The sequence below is a fragment of the Tribolium castaneum genome, chromosome 2 (genome assembly GCF_031307605.1).
Source record: "Tribolium castaneum strain GA2 chromosome 2, icTriCast1.1, whole genome shotgun sequence".
Lineage (NCBI taxonomy): Eukaryota > Metazoa > Arthropoda > Insecta > Coleoptera > Tenebrionidae > Tribolium > Tribolium castaneum.
Window position 1 is genome coordinate 5,389,411 of NC_087395.1, and position 17,975 is coordinate 5,407,385.

The 17,975-nt window shown below is 28.5% G+C and overlaps 2 protein-coding genes across 6 annotated transcripts; both read right to left on the reverse strand.

The window, feature by feature from the left end:
• Nucleotides 1-2,612: 2,612 nt before the first annotated feature.
• Nucleotides 2,613-7,427, reverse strand: LOC103314548 (doublesex- and mab-3-related transcription factor A2). The gene is made up of 2 exons (XM_008200913.3): nt 7,217-7,427; nt 2,613-3,422 (listed from the first exon to the last, which is right to left on the reverse strand). Exons 1-2 carry the CDS (start codon nt 7,379-7,381, stop codon nt 2,835-2,837), a joined length of 753 nt encoding a protein of 250 aa, XP_008199135.1. The 5' UTR covers nt 7,382-7,427; the 3' UTR covers nt 2,613-2,834.
• Nucleotides 7,428-11,528: 4,101 nt separating this feature from the next.
• Nucleotides 11,529-17,843, reverse strand: LOC660323 (sodium channel protein Nach). Of its 5 annotated transcripts, none has more exons than XM_064355002.1 (6): nt 16,789-17,843; nt 16,616-16,727; nt 16,282-16,558; nt 12,283-12,519; nt 12,096-12,243; nt 11,529-12,030 (listed from the first exon to the last, which is right to left on the reverse strand). In XM_064355002.1, the coding sequence occupies exons 1-5, from the start codon at nt 17,373-17,375 to the stop codon at nt 12,131-12,133; spliced, it is 1,326 nt and encodes a 441-aa protein (XP_064211072.1). In that variant the 5' UTR covers nt 17,376-17,843; the 3' UTR covers nt 11,529-12,030; nt 12,096-12,130. The 5 variants fall into 5 exon arrangements, 4 of the variants coding, with proteins under 4 accessions (XP_064211072.1, XP_064211071.1, XP_064211070.1 ...); XR_010333135.1 differs by having other exon boundaries at nt 11,579-12,030; nt 12,075-12,243; nt 16,789-17,835; XM_064355000.1 differs by having other exon boundaries at nt 11,579-12,030; nt 12,096-12,233; nt 16,789-17,826.
• Between the last annotated feature and the right edge of the window lie 132 nt (nt 17,844-17,975).

Here is a 17,975-nt window from a genome sequence, read left to right on the forward strand (position 1 = left end):
AAATTGGTCACAAATTAAACTTTTTTTAAATAACATTCCGTGTAGTGTAATAAAAAAATTGTGTTAGGGTTTTAATGATTTTTTTGTTTCTTGAAAATATTTTTACAATAAAAAAAATTTCAAGTCTGACGATTTTCCAGATTTTATGCAAAAGCAAAAGTTTATTAAAAAAGCTTTCAACACAAAATGGTGAACCTATTTTTAACCCACGAGTTAAGAGACTTGCTGAATATATAGATGTGTAGACACAAGATTAGCAAACTTTTTTTACAAGTTTGCCATGCCCTGCAGCGAATTTACTGATTTTTTTAGAAAAGAAAACTTGTCATAAGGACCTTGGACTGTAAAAAATGATTATCCATTAATTACTAGTTAGGGCCTTAATAAATCTTTTTCTTTCTCAAAATGTTTTCCGATATTTTCATAAGGAAAATGTATGGCAACTTGTGTTACGATTTTTCTGATTTTGCAAAAAAGCATACACTGCATCACTGAGTTTTTTATTTATTTTTTTTTTAATAAAATGTCTTTATAATACAAACTTTTTAATTTTAAAGTCCTTTTATTATAGAAAAAATGAATTGACAGTCACTAGTATAGACCTTAATCAATTCTTTTGCTTTCTTATTACTAATATAAATGTGACAAAATATATACCGATTATTTTTTTGACATTAGTGCTAATTTTGTAAAACCATTAAAAAGGACTCTGTATTGTAAAAACGGGCACCCACTCTTTAAGACCTTAATGTTTTTTTTAATATCTTTTATCAAAATGTTTGACTGTTCATAATGAGAAGCATTATGTCACCTCGTAGCGGATGTAATGAGTCTCATTAAATCATTAATTATTCTACAGAGTGAGTTTAAAATAAACCATACAAGTCATATTTTTGATGCGCTTTAAATAAAAAAAAATTGAACATTTCGATTATATTTTTATAAATTCTCTTCTATACTTTGACATTGTCGTTTGTTAATTTTTTAAATGGTAACCGACATTCTTGTTTTCTGTTTTTGCTAGTCACTCTTTCAGCTTTCTGGTAAATATACAAAATTTTTCGAAAAATAATATATCTACGTACAAATAATTGGAAAAAAAACAAATAAAATAAAAAAGTTTAAACAGTTTGGATAATTGTACACAAGGTAGATTATTTTTCTGTTTTGTCTTTATTTTAGAATTCATTTTATTTATTTTATGTCGATTTTGTAATATGTGCTCTCATCCTAATATAGAAAAATAAACGGCCGTCCATTACAAAATAAACCAATAACAAAAAATATTGCCTTTTGCGAGTATTTATCTAATAAATATTTTTTTATTATTATCAGAAAAATAATGGAGTGTAATATCAAAATTAGTAAACAAAAATGTTAGTTGTCAATTGTAGCATTTATCAAAATAAAATCATACTGTTCCAGGATTTTCTTGAAAAATGACTTTAACAAAGATATACAATTTTATGTGTTATTTTAAACTCACCTTGTATAACAGCACAATAAAACATCAAAACCAGGCGTTAGAATGAGCAATCATTAATTAAATTTTAGCGCCACTAAAGCAAACTTTAAAAATTATATTTTTTTCTAGAATGAAATTACGTTTTACATTTCACTGCTACAATAAGCTTTTTGTAAAACAGTCAAATATAAAATTTTGTATGTACTTCGTGCATAGTACATCTTTACTTGACTATGAAATAGTACGTTTTTTGGAGACTTGCATAATGTAACTTATACCAACATTAACGGTATGTTGGTCATTGGGAAATATATTAATACCTAATCATTTTCATTACATTTTGTTACAAAAAAATGTCGCTAACAGAAGTTAGCATGTGCTTTCAATGCTAACAGCTGTTTTCTATCACATACCACTAAACAATTTTGCTCAAATCAGCAAAATATTGGTCCTATAATAGTACGGCGAAACTAAATCTCAGAGAAAAAGACGTTTAGAATAAGTAAAAACTAAAAAGCAATAATTAAAAAAATAAAAAAAAATTTTTTTTAGAAAAAAGCTTTTATTCAAAAGATGTACTAAAAAGGAAAAATAATGTTTTTCTTGTTAGGAGAATATTTTTGCTTACAATTAGGATTTTAAAATTTATAAATACTTTGAGAACAGCCATACTTATGTCATAATAATACGGCATTACAGAGTTACTTTCTAAAATTGAGCACTGTTCCCAAAGCTTTTATAATTTGTAAAATCCTAATTTAGTAATTTGTAAGCAAAAATATTCTCGTCTGATAGAAAAACTTTATTTTTCACTTTTTAGTTCATGTTTTAAATAAAAGCTTTTTTCTAAAAAACTCTTTTTCTTCAAGTGATATTCTGCAGAAAACAAAGTGTGTAATGAATTTTGATTATAAAAAATGGTGAATCAACAATTTTATGTAACACACAAAACAACAAGCAACAAGCAGCAGAATTTTATGATTATTCTCAAGATTTTTAAATTATTAATTTATGTCAAAAAATAAGTTTACACTAAACGTGTAGTAAATTTCTATGTAAATACGTTCTGGTGTCAATTATCAATTATCACAATTGACACCGATACCACATTTTTGTACAATCAGGTAAAAAGTGGGCAGGGTACTGAAAAACATATATTTAACAAAACGATTCCTAATAATTAAAACAAAAGACACATTAATTGCTTGGGTATACACGATGTCACATTCAGAGAATTATAATTAAATGTAAATAAAAATACTCAAAATCTACTCTCTATACAGGTTTTTGTAAAAGTGTTTGGCATAATAATAGTTTTATGTCTACAATTTTGGATTAACCTGCCTTTGTATTTCTATTGCACATCGATTTACTGTCTAGGTTCCAACCTAGCGTAAAGACTATGTTTACACTGCTCACATTCGCAAAATCCTGGAACATAAACCGGACTAGGTAAAACAGGTTGTGGGTTAAACAACGGCAAAAACGGATACAAACTATGCATGAAAACCTTGCTTCCAGAAATCAAAGGCAAGGAGTTTTGGTGTGGAGTTGTGAAAGGTTTAGGTTTGTTCGCTTCAACCGGTTTAAAAGCTGAACTATTTTCCTCTTTAGAGCTAGATTCAGACTCCGAAGAACTACTCTTCGAGTTGGTCAAATTAAAATGTTCTATGGCTTTGAGTAAATCGTGATTGCAACGTTTTAGGACGAGTTCCAAGACAGATCTTTTTTTATTAGGGAAAAGTTTGCTAAGCATATCGATGGAGGCTGGACTGACTAGGATTTCGTCTTGGGTTTCTTGTTGAGCCGTTTGTTTTTCTTCTTCCGGCTCAGGGGATGTGACTTGCATGCCGTAGATGCGTCCAGGAGGGAGGTAATCATAAGTGGTGCCGTTTTCAGCCGAGGCGAGATGAAGGGCGATTGCGTCTTCAGCCGCTTGTTGACGTTTTAGGGCCACCTGAGAATTAGGGGAATTTAATTATTGATTTGTGGGGGTTTTGGTGATATCAGATTTGCAATGATTACCAATGGATGTTTGGACAAGGTTATACGATACTTGGTTAATGGAATATCGATCAAACACTTCAGTCTGTCACCGGATTGAATTACGAAATCATCGAAGGTTTTGTTGTAAATAATGGTAGTTGAGTCAAGATGACATCACTTTGATTCGAATTGATTGTTATCTAATACATTTATCGTATTGAAACTTAAAATATTCTTATGCAAAGTAGTAATTTCTAGAAACATTCTTAACCATCGTAAAAGTTTCGTTTATTTTTTATAATAATTATGATTTATTTAAATTACCAGTCCTTTACAGCTACTTGTTCAGTATAACTACATTTACAAACTAAGCATTTTTTTAAAAACGAGAGCAATTTGTAAAAAAATTGGTAGTTATTATAAAAATTACATGAACAAAGAAATTTTTTGAAGAGAGAACGCAAGGGACAATTGGATATTGAAGTATTATTATAAATAAAGAAAGAAGGAGTTAGGTTTCAATTAAGCTGATGAAGTATAGGAACCTACAATGTTCTTAAAAAAAAGATGCAGTTACAATAACTTAAATTTAAAATTTAAATAAAAAATAGAAATAATGTGTTCTCAATTACTTACATTTATTTTTGTATCGACAGGCGGGTACACGTTTCTCTTCCAAATTATAAGCAAATTGTCAAAATTTTTATTGAAAAATTACACAAAAAATGTTTTGTTTCTTGACCTTTGTTACCTGTTAATAAAATTAAAATTAAAATTAAATAATTACGTATTTCTGATACTCGCTTTTATCCCATTTCAGTTTATAGTAGAATTTTGCAATAGCGTATTTGGAGTGAAATGGAGCACAAATTGAGACTTGCTGGTGTTTTTTTTTAGCTCAAAACATGTCGCTAAAATTTAGTTTAACAAAGTATTCTTTTCTTTTACAGACACTCTTCCTTTTCACTCCGAAAAATTTTAATGCCCTGTTGGAATTCTACTATGAACTGAAATGGGATATACTGATATAATGTGTTTTTTAATAATTCTCATCTAGTCATCTGTGAATTTCTTATGTAATAAATCGATAATAAAAGAGTTTTTTTGCTCAATGTAACAATTTAGTTGCATTTTAACAATAAAATAATAATAAAATTTCTCAACTGACAGATGTGACATTTATTGACAGATGATTCAATAAAGCAAAGCGGTACAATTTTTTTTACATGTAACCAATTTAATTAGATGAGAATCATTTAAAAAAGTATTGTATAAATGAATACAAATATATAAAGAAAGTTAGCAAATTGTTAAAAATAAACTGCGATGAAAGTAATAATTTTCTATTAGTTCCAGTTTAATTTTTGTATTTATTTTAAAATGATGGTGTTTAATGAAACTATTCAGAGTGACCCAGCTTAAATCCTGTCTTCTGTAACGCAGTTATAAGTAAAGTTGGACATTTGATATTTTGTAGACGTTATTAATACTCTAGGACGTATTTTAGAAAAATATTTTTGATTATACTGGAATGTTCCAAAAAAGTATGACGTCATAATAACATTTTTATGGCATGCTATTATGTTATAGTGCTCATTAGAATGAGCATTATAATTATAAGAATAATGTTATCAAGAAAGGACCGTCTCTATTTTTTATTAATTATTAAATCTTAAGATGTAAAACCGATTTTTTTTCCTATTTTTTTGTACTAGTAATCTCGGATCCGATTAAAAAAAACTTTAGAAATATGTAAGAAGCTAGAATAGGATCCTAATGAGCACTAAAATATAATAGCATGCCATTATAACGACATATTTTTGGGACACTTTGTGTAATACAAAATATTTTTTAAAATACGTCCTAGAGAATAAATAACACCTACAAAATATCAAAGGTCTAATTTAACTAATATCTGAGCTAAAGAAGACGAGAACTAAGCTGGGCCAGCCTGTATATAAAAGTCTTTCTGATTAAATTTTTGATCGTAATCCAATAAGTGCAGTAAAAAACACATTAGTTTGTTTCTGAATATCAAGCTATGCTCTTTATAGCAGTAAAAGAGAAAATCATACTTACAAAAAAAAACTAAAAAACGAAGTTTTCTTCCCTGGCTTTGAATGTCAACACAAAACTGAACAAGAACTTTACGGATCAGTTTAATTCTGAATTAAATTTAATTTCAGTAGACCGTCCTTAATAGAGTCGGTTTACAGAAGCAATTAAGTTAATTACAATCAAACGCCTGATTAACGGATCACGTGACAAAAGTCGCTAACTAAAATCGCTAAAATTTTAATAGTCGGTTTACTGAAATCAAAATTAAAATTTAATTCAGGATTAAACTAATATTCGAATTAAGTTGCCATTTGTTTGCTAGTTTATTAAGAATTAAAGTTTAATTGCAATTTAAACTACATTGCGATAATTGCGATTTCTGAACTACAGTAGGTACATAATGTTTGTATTAAGAATGGTCTGCTTTTGCCAAATTAAAGGCCGGTTTATAGAAAGTTCCATTAAATTTTAATTTGTTTTTAAAAGTTAACAACGCAAATGAATCAATGAAATTAGGAGAATTTGATCACGTGATCAGTTAATCACGCATTTAATTGCATATTAATTTAATGACGCTTCTGTAAACCGGTCCTAAAAGTGATTTTTCTGCGATATTCTAAACAATATATTTGACTGGTTTCAGAATTAAGCATTTAAACACTCATGTAATGAAAAAGGTTATTTTACGAAAAAAAACCGAACTAAATTAATGACTCTTTTATAAGCCGGCTCTTAAACTATTAAAATTTGCGCATTTGCAATTTAATTTGAGAAAAATTACTTTTATTATGTATTATATGTGCATGCATTTTATATTTGTAAGTCGTATCAGTTTACGTGAATCAACTGATATAGCTATTAAAATATCAAGGGTGATATGTTAAATCCACTTTCTACTACAGGTAGATCTCAAAAACTAATAAACTTTCAGAATTCAACGTTTGCCATTAAACATTTTTTTTCTCTATGCATGTAATTTTTTTCAGAATTTTTTGAGCAAAAATTCTATAGAAAATTCGTGTTCAAATTCAAAATTACGTTTATCTATTTAAATTTTTAACATTTTTTAATTAATCATTTTTTGAAGATGGCGACATTTTTTGAGAACTTTTGCACAAAACAACATTTAAGCACCGCTTGTTCTAATATTAATAGGTATGTCAATGTAAAGAATTGTAGAAAAATTGCGAAAAAAATAAAAAAAATGGATTTAATGGCAAACGCTGAATTCCTATAGCAAAAATATATTTAATTTTAGCTGACTCACTTTGTAATTTGTTCAATTATAATAAATATTTGTAAATTTAAAAAATGTTCATTTAACAACTTTATTCAAATTTTTAATTAGATTAGATGAAATTTTATATATGTACAAGTACGCAAAAGTACATGTACGCAAAAACTTATTTATTACAAGATCTAGTACTTCAACCGGTGCTTAAAAACTTTAATTGAAGACGGAACTTAAAACACTTGACATTAGTAGGTATTCAAATTGCAAAACACTGTTATCGTTTGATAATCATTGCTATCAATTATTTTTTAAACGCATGTTTATGTTTTTTCCTAAACTTATCCAAAACATTAAATAAAATCGATAAGATAAAAATTGATCAAAACAAATTGAAACTTCCTTCACCTCAAAACACTCGAACTTGAACAAATAAGTTTACTATTTATTTTTACTATTATCAATTAATCACAAACCTGAGCCGCCATAATCCTTTGCCGCTCCTTAATCAACCCACACTTAGCACACGAACAATTTTTATAAATACATTGCTTCTTGTGTCCTCTCAAAGTCGAAATCATGCCGTGATTTCTACATCTTGCACATTTCGGCACTCGAGCCGATCGACTATTCGACAACATTTTAAGAATTATTCGGAAATAAACATTTGCAAACAGAATAACGGCAACTCTCGAATGAATAAAAGAATACAAGAATAGATAGATACGAGCCGAAGATTTCAGTCGTGACAAAGATACAGCATCTGATACAGCCAATAGGATAAAGCTTTATCCTGTCGAGGTCCACATAGGATGCGGAAGCCACCAATCGGAGCTCGTTTTGTGCCCAACACCTGAAAGATACGCCCTGAAAAATCATTTTCATAATTTCAGGTGGAGCTTTCAGAGACTGAAATAGACTGTTGTGTTCGAAAAATGCAAAGTCATGATGGGTGACTTGAAATGTTTAACAGATTTCAAGAGTAACACTAATTGACTGTGTTACTCACAAATAAATCGGTCTAATTTCAGAAATCCTTCTGTTACTTAGCACAGCGCGATTACTATAAGTTGCAACTCGCTGAAACATTAACTAATTGGGAATTTAATTTAATTAAATAAAACGTTTGTTAACTTATTACATTTTATAAATGTAGTGCCACTAACTAGTTCATTAAATACAGACTGATTCTATTAGAGCTTACATTAAATACTTTTTAACTTCTAATATAGCTGGAGCTTTAAGATTTTGAACACAACCTAAATCAACCATTCTCAGTTCAACTAAATTATTTTCAAAATGGCTGAATTTTCGGAGCTACAAGAAATTGGCGCCAACTTTAAAATTTTAAATAGTAATCATGCATTTTTGAATTAGCCTCTTGAAAATGAGTAAAATGTTCTCTAGTTGTGATACTTATCTGATATAGTTTTTGACGAATGTAAAGTTTTTATACAAATTTTTATTTGCCGGGGTCATTTAAAAATATTTAAAATATCGTAAACCCTTTACAATAAGTAAATAATTCTTTTTGCATTTGGTCTTTTCAAGTCTTTAGGATTGTCAACTGTCAAATTCAAAGGCTACTGTAATTGTTTGAAACAAATTAACAAATGATTATAAAACATTTTTCAATTGGAAAGACTATGTTTTCTTTAATGGCAATCAGAAAAACATCAATTTTTTATAGATTTTAGAAGATTTAGAGGAACACTTTATTGACCACACTACAATTCAGGAACAATAAGTTCTATAACTGAACAATCTAAAAATCTAATCAAACATAGAACTATTTATCTAACATAGGACACACTTCAGTAGTAAATAAAAAGATGCACTGCCATCTAACGAGAAAACTTCAAACCTCTACAACATCTTCAGTATCTATCTCTTACGGTATTTGAAATAATCACAAAAAACTGAATTTCGGCTCATTATTTTCATTTTAACTTTTGAAAAATACGATAAAATTGCGCCATTAATTGAAAGAAATTTGTACACCATTTTTATTCAAGAAGTTCAAAATTCGATGGCAGACTGAATGAGTTACTTTACATAATTCACTAAGTTATGGTAAACTATAATTGAATATTATTGTTTTATTGCTTAATCGATAATAAACTAGCTAAAAACTAAATAAAATATTGAACTTTAACAATTGTCGACCATTTTACAAGGTCTACTTGATTAACTATAAAAATTACAAAGTAAAATCTGTTTGTTGTGATTTTTTTCAAAACTGTAAAAGACAGATATAGGACGTATTGATAAAAGTCACCATTAATATAAATATTTATTCGATTGCCGTTAAGGAAACAGAGTCGTTCCATTAAAAAAAACTGAGTTATAGCAGTTTTTTGAAAACTATTTTGAAAAAAAAACATACTAGCTATGAATTTTGACGCTTGACAATTTTGAAAATTCTAGAAAATTCATCAAACCCTCAGTTATAGAATGCAAAAAATTATCGCAGAGGGTTGAAGTTATTTATTTGAAATAATTTTGTTGAACTCAAAATGGTCGATTTGGACCGTATACAAAATTTTAAAGCTCTAGCTATATTAGAAGTTAAAAAGTTTCTAATATAGTCCCTAAAAGAATCACCCTGCATAAAGTAGGACGTTATACACCTTAATTAATAAAAAATATATAAAGTGCTTGGTTGATAACATTATTACTACGTTACGTGTTGATCAATATCTAACAAACTTATTACTCAAGTTTGATTTCTCTGAATTACACAATTTATTTCTAAACTTTTGAGCTTTTTATTTAGTTAATTTCAAATGAAACACGTGTTTATTTTTAACTCATTCGATGTAGAATTAGAAAACGAACATTTTTTCTTATCACGAGCCTTAACAACTAAATGTTAACTAAACGGACGGCACAGTAAAAGTTGTAAAGATAAAAATATACTACTTATCAATTTACTTACGAAGTTATATTTTCTAAACTGCCGGAAATAAAAAAACGCTTTAGAAAAATTATTAAACATTTGTAGAAAGTTAAACAAGGCCGACAAGGCCTTGTATTTAAATTTCAAATTCCGACGAATTACTTCAATTTAAATGATTATCATCTACCAAAAACTCTTTTGTCGCAAAATGCACAAAATATAAATCGTGCATTTTGAAAAAATCTTAACATTACTAAAATTATTTTCAAATGTTGGTGTCACTTTGCATTTATCCTGGAATGGTTGAAATATTACAGTGAAACCTCCCTTAATGGACACCTCTCGATAACTTTTTACAACAGACATTTTTGTAGGAATGGAACAAATGCATTGGAAAATAATGTAAAATAACCTCTCTACAACAGACAGACCGAAAAAGTAGTGATGCAAAGAACGAACATTTGTTTGATGAAAGATGAAAAATTAGATGAAAAGATTGATGAAGACGATAGTGATAAAGAGAAAACTTTTTTTAACTCTACTGTAAACTCATGTTGTCTGAATATTTTAAAGCTTTTTTCGTAAAAAAAAATTTGCAGATGTTTTAAATTTGAATATCTTTGGAAGGCAGTTTATTGAATGATGTCTTCCTACGTAGTTCTATAAATACAATATTTTGAATTTTGTGGCGTTATGTTGAGTAATTAACAAATCCAATATACCTTCTGTGGTTACTTTGTCGCACTCCTATGTCACAGTTACACCCATTTGTTAAATAAAAAAAAATTATAATTAAATAATTGTCCATAACAGACAATTAAAAATTCCTCATCGGTGTCCGTTGTTGAAAGGTTTTACTGTATTCTTGTTTTTTCTATCTTATGCTACTTAAAAAAGTTAAAAACAAGCGTATTGCTTCAAAATGTATTGTTTTTATTGAAATAAATATTCACTAGCTTTATTAGCATGAAATTTGAAAGATTTTTGTACATTCTCGTCAAACAACTAAGCACTATCAAAGTAAATTCCTAATTTTTTTCTTTACTATGTCCAGAAAGTTTTTGGTTATTTAAATTCAGATGTTGATTATTTTTAATTAAAGATCGCTATCTATTTGTTCCGAAGATTGTAGCTGTAAAGTTTTATTTGCACTTAGGTTAAGACCGTGTTTTTTATATATAACCATGAATGCTGCTTAAATCTTTATTTATAAAACATAATCAGTAAATGGAACTGACAGACACAACAGTATATCGTCAATGTATATGTGAATTTTGCAATTAGTTATACAATTAAGAATATCAAAGTTAACAGAATCGGACCCAGAATACTACACTGTGGCACTCCAGCTATAAAATTTTGAATTGTAGATTCTATGATATTATTAATAATTAATTACTTATTGTTTCCTTTCTATGAAATTACTATAAAACCAATTCAAAACATCTTCTTGCTTCCTCTGTATTTAGTTTTAATAATAATAATAATAATTCATGATTTACTAGATCAAAAATTTTGCTTTGATCAAGCAGAACAACAATAGTTGGTTAAAAATTTTCAAATGCACTTGCGATTTCAGTAGTTACTTGTTACATTGAGTCGCATGGTTAGTTCAAAATCCAGATTGAATCGATATCAAAATATTATTACTGTCTTGTGGGCATATATTTTCAACCGAAATAAATTTTACAACCGAAGAACCACTAGTAAGTCAAAAATGTTGATGCCTTTGGACGTGAGAATAAAATTAAAGAACAAATGTTAAAGAATAAGTTCTAATTAGTTATTTTATAAGTAACCCAGCAAAGTGCTCTGAAATTAAAATATCTCTAACATTAGCATTTGCGTCTTCTTTTTCTTCAAAAAAACTTCGTTCTCTATATCATCCTTTTCATTCATACTTTCTGATCACTATATTTTATGCAGTTTTAAAATTTTGAAAAAAACTCGTAGGCAAATTTAGAGGTAATTTTTTCTCAAATTGTATTTTTTTTTATCGACACAGTCACACATCATCATTTTCACACCCAGAAGACGACCTGCTCCTTTCAGTTAGGTTTGGTTCATTCATGTGTATTTACAATTTTTTTACATAATTTTATTTAAGAACATTTATTTTTAAATGTACAATTAAAATAATTATGAAACAGAGTGTACAGTTAAAGTCGACATTAAGTTTAAACAAAGAATTCAATTTGTTTATGAAATCTTCAGATTTAATTTTCTATAGTGCGAGACGAAAATTTCAGGTGCATTTTCCTACGTGTGTTGTGCTGTAGCCTGAAAGCGTCTCGCTGTGTTGCGTGTGACGTATTACTGTCAGTTTGTTAAATAAACATTAGTCCATTAGATTGTTGCATCACATATGTCACTGCGACCACCCACTAACACCTGAAAAAAACATCACTGCAAAAAATTACATACGATCTACCCACTGTTTATTTTTTCAGGACCACCTCTTCAGAACCTCTCTCGTGTCTCTTTGCCATATTTAATCACAAACCAGTAAAGCCTCAACGTGAAAAAATACACGATTTCGATAAAACTCAACACACTGCAGCCTAAAAATAGGCCAGCCATTCCGCCAATGTAAACTGTTCAAGTCTGAATTAATTTTCGTTTTGTTTGAATTTTTGTCATTACCGAGTAGGTCGGAAAAACCGAAAATGATGTCACGGCGTAAACGCATTTTGGGGTATTCTTTAAGGCCCCATTGCAGGTTTGAGCCCAAAAACCATTCCCGGGTGTCCATGTCTTCGATAATGTAATTGACTTCGTCGCAGTTGGGGAGACAGGAACATTCGCCTTTGAGGAGGATCAGTTTTTCTTTGTGTTTTGCCAGACAGTGGAGGCCAGGGACGTTACATATTTTTTCACCTTCTAAAATGTGGTACAACGTTAAGAAACTATGCGTGTAAAAAGTAGACTTTTTCGCATTCATTTGTATAGATTTTGTCGTTTTTAGTCGACGTAAAAAATGTTTGCACGTTAGGTGATAAGAAAAAACTCGAAAAGAACTAAATTTAACTTTATACGTATATAAAATAAAATTGCAAAAACTAAATCAAATATTATTATGTGTTTTTAAAAATTATTCTTATCTACTTAACTGTGAAATTGGTTTACATGTAAAAAAATTTGTGCCGCTCTGCTCAATTGAATTCTCTGTCAAAAAATGTCAAAACTGTCAGTTGTGAAATTTACAAATTGTCAATCAATTAATTTATTTTAAAAATCTCGTTGCAATGCAACTCAATTGTTACACTGTGCAAGAAAACACTTTTATTCTCGAAGCTTATTCCTGAATTATAAACTTAATAAATGGAGAATGGTAATGTTCGGTGTCTAAATGCCAGTCATTAATTTTGATTTTACATGGAAAATTCACAGACGACTAGATGACAATCATTTAAAAACACATTGTACTTAATACAGTCAAAATCCGCGAAACTTAAAGAAGAAAATAAAAAAGGTCAGAAGAAAACTGTCAAGAGAAAAGAAAAAAAGGAGAAATAATTTAAAACAGTATAACCGTAAAAATTATAAAAAGTCTTTTATACACAAATGAAGGAAACAAGAAACAAAAAGTTTTAAGAAAGAAAACAAAAAAAAAGAAAACAAATCAAAGTTTAAATTAAAAACTAAAAAATTATTTTAAATAGTTCACAAATGTTTAACTTGTTTGAAGAGTCCTTAATGATAGAAACATTTGAAAAGCTTAACAAGAGCGTATTTACAAAAAAACAAACAAACAAGATGGTCAGCAAATTTTAAAGTTGTGAATGTTTTTACAAAAATCTTTTAAACATTTTCTATTCCATTCTATCTATAAAAAAATTGAAATTTTTCTGTAAAAAAAACGATTGTTCTAAATAAGTTGAATTGCAAATTTGCAACGAAATTTCTACGTTTATTAATAAAGCTCCGTCAAATTATATTTAACTAGGTAGGAAAGGTAGGTATAGGTAAGTAATTAATTTTTGAAATTTGTAACCTCTGCACAATCAACCACTTCTTGAAATTTTAAACATAATTTAATAAACCAAAAGTTTAATTATTATTAAATACAAACCTTTTGGCTTAGCAACTTTTGTACGTATGGAGAACATACCTAGTTACTGCAAATTAAATAAACGAGCAATTATTGTAAATGAATTGAAAAACGCACATAACAATATACACATAGGTAACAACAATTAGCAATTATTAAATAACTTTACAGTTATTCCACAATTGCTAATCACTAATTAAAAGGACTTCTAATATTAACACCTACAAATAAAAAAAATATACCCATAAATTAACCCTTCCTTCTTAAAAAAACAAGTCAGAATTAAAAATTCGAATACCTTAGTACTCGTTTATCAGAAATATAAAAAATCTAATAAAAAATGTAATGTAAAGCTTTTGTTGTCAATTAAGGAATAAAAAATACAACAGAAACATTGAATTGATGGAAAATAATCAAATGCTAAGTACGAGTATTGTGAGTAATGTATCAATAAAAATTTCACAAACTGACACAGACATTCTCTTATCTACAACCACAAGAACACAAAGCTATTTTATTAAAAAATTTAAATTTACTGTATATGAACAGGGTGAGTTTGCTAAAAGAATAATTTTTCTGCATCTCAAAAACAAATAATATTACACAGAAATGGGCATTTGCTATTATACTTTATTTGTTACCTTAGGATAACATTTTTTATTTTTTTTATTTTTTAATTATAATTAATTAATTAAATTGGGTTTTTTATTGAAAATATTTTTTTATCAATTTGACATAAGAAATATACGATGTTTATATTTTAATGTTTTGCTTATCAAATAACTACCTATTTTTAGAAGTACAAAAAAGTGTATTTGTTGTATAGCTTACATTTTCCAACAAAAATTTAATTGTATTAAAATTGTAATTCGTAATTATTTTCCAAATTAGCTATATTTCGATTTAAGTTACCATTTACTTGGTAGTGAATAAATTAATCATGAATTTCTAATATCAGTACAATTAAATGTAAGAAACGTAGTAGACTAACTTATTTTTTTTTTTGGTTTAGAGCCAGTTTTTACGTAATTTTTACACAAAACAATCAGTCATCAGAAAAACATAATTTAAAAATTTCAGCAAATTAATTAATTAATTTTAAGCATAAGAAACTGTAGAAAATAATGCTGAAAAAATGTACGTATTTAAAAAAATAAAGTATTTAATAGCAAAGTCTCGTTTCTTTGTGATTATAGATAAAAAAGAAAAACTGGAATAAAAAACAACAAAATTATAGCGTTAAAATGTGTCAAACATGAAATATGGTTAAAGTCACAACGGTTTGTGTGTGGGGAGAGCTGTTATTCATGCCAGAATAACTAACAATTCAGCTGAAATATGTCTTTACATCTATCATAGCTCCGCAAAATTTATTTAAAATACATGCAATCCTTCGTGATTTTACCCATATTTACATCCACAAGCAAAGAGACAACAGAAAGTTAAATATACTACAGACAAAAAAGGAATAAAAAACTTATGTACAAATGGCAAAATTAAAACCAATCTAGTTACTGTTATAAGTTATAAGTGCGTTACAAGCAAAAAATCCAGCGCAACTAAAATTTTGAATAAGTATATCCAAATTTAAAAAATATCTTAAATGTACAAAATTCACCGAATAAAATTAAGAAAATTCAGATATTATTAGGAAAAAAAGGGCAAACCGCAAAAAAAATCGGCGTAAAATATTTTTAAAACAATTCTGAAAAATCAATTTAAAAAAGTAAGAGAAATCTTTAAAACACCAGTCAAAAAATCCGGTAAATCAAAGAATTTCTATATTGAGAGAATCTGGTTTACATGGTTTACAAAATTTGAGGTACAGTTTAAGTACTAAAAAAAAAGAAAAAAATAAGAAATAAATGAAAAAAAGAAGAAAAAAAGAAAGAAAGAAGACAACCGGAAACCGGAATAATCTTGCGTAAAGAAGCCACACTTTTTACCATAAATACACGGCAAATTTAATTAGGTTTTATTTAGGGAATTTTCTTAAATATAACCAAAAATACTAAGCAGGTACACTTAACACTAGATATTGCTTTGGATTATTAAAAAATTGATTGAATTAAAATTGGCTGCTTGTTTTTTAAAATAACGCATCCTATTTGGATTACCTAATCAGTTTGAAATTTCAAGTTTTGTATTTAGTGAAAAAGCTCTGCAATCAAAGCATACCAAGACGGATCATCATTCTATATCGAGAAATTGCTTTAAGTGGATTTTAGTAGGCAAAAGTATCAATATGTTTAAAATATTGAGTTTTAGTTTTATTTTTGACCAAAGATTTTAAAATGCCCTTAGATAAACATTTAAAAAATGCAAAAAACAGTCAATTGTTGTTGACAATCCTTGTCAAAATGTTAAAGACTTGACCCATCATTTTTTTTACTTAGCAAAACTTCAAAAGCATTTTGTGTCCTTTTATTTTAAAAACACATTTATACGCACAATAAAAGCAAAAGTTGCCCAATTTTCGTAATTTGTCATTTTATGAAATGGATAAAACACTAGAAAAATGCATTCCATTTAGTGATTTTGCAATAAGTAATTAAATTTAATTCTGACACAAAAAACGATTACATTCTTACCCAATTTTCTATAAAAGTGTGGAACACAACCACACAACCGTTTGGCCAACGCAGCCCTGCATTCCATTCGACACAAAACATAAGAATAAGCAGGAGAGTGTTTCAAATTGCTTTCGTCGTAAAATCTACATTTTCGTTGCTTGATTGTTAGGAACTTAATATTCTCACTGCTAAAAATTGTCAAACCAGATAAAGACATTTGTAGGAAATTGCCATTTGGTGAAGTAATTTTTTTACTTGCAATATCGGCAACTTCATATGGGCCATGAACATAAATCTGAAATTCGCTCAAATGAGATTAAATAATTCATAAATTAATTTTCAACAATAATACATCAAAACCGGTAGACATGTTCATAACATTTGCAAAAACTTCACCATCTAGTGGATTTACGTAAAAAGTTTCGTTACCTTCAACCAAATCCCAGTTTCCTTCGTCCCAGTAACTTAATAAATATATTAATAATAAGTTAAAAAAATTGAAGCACAGACACACAAAAAACTTACTCAGGTGAATTGTAAATAGCCAATTTTGAATTAAAACTGTAGCAAATGCCCATTTCGGAAACAATTTTCTGCAAAGTATACATTTTGTCGTTACCACCCGAATTCGAAACAGCTGGTTTAAACTCGAACTGCAAATCCAACAAAATATCCAAATAGTTTTCCTCAGCTATACCCTCATATTCCACAACAGTGTCAAAGTTCGTATAAGTCGCTCCAGCTAAAGTTACCAAAAACTCCCTCAAAAGCGTCTTATTCTTCTCTGTCGAACTTTGAACGTACAATTCAAGCAAAGGCTCGTTTATTTTATAAGTGGGGCAAATTGTAGCCGCTGGGAAAGTGGTGTTCCAGGAAAATCGGTCCCTTTCCATCGAAATCACAGTTGGATTTTCCGTATAACGCCTCAAAGTTATACTGCTAAGGACCACAGCTCCATATATTGCAGCTCCAACGATCACTATCCAAATTATAAGTTCGATGGGGTGGCGTTTTCGTGCTGACATATGGGGAAAGCCATGGATTGAGCTTTGGGCAAAAAACATTTTGATAAATTCGATCAACATTTTGCCTCTGACTTTGCGTCCTGCCATGGTGGTGGTTGAACTTCAATAGGCGTAACACTCATCGGTTTATGAATATTTTATTTGCAGGACAAAGCAGTGCGATATAATCAGTATTGTTTGTAACAAAAGTTGGATTTGAAATGTTCTTACAACCGCAAGAGCAGCAAAAAATTTGAATATAGTATCAAAAAGAAAATTCAAATTCAAAAGATGTCATTTTTTATATGGACTGTTTATAAAAGAGTGTTAGATTTCAGGTGGTCCTGGAATTTGAATTTGCCGCTTTTATTTATTTTATTTTTATGAAGTTTTTGAAAAGTACCAATTTTTATCTATTCAGGCAACTAGTAAGACCAAATTTTTTATATACTTACCATTGTTCGTGTTTCCTGGAAAGAAGCAGTAAACTTTTAATACCTACTACGATCCTACATTCATTTATAGACAGACTGTATTTACAATTAACAAAAGCAAAACAAAAAACAATGACTAAACTCAAATAAAAATTTCCTAATTTTAATCATAAGAAAAAAAACTAAATAGCAAAAATTAAAATAAAGATATCATTGTTCATTCAGATGCAAAGAAATATAATGAAACAGAACATTTAAACAAAGAAAGATAAAA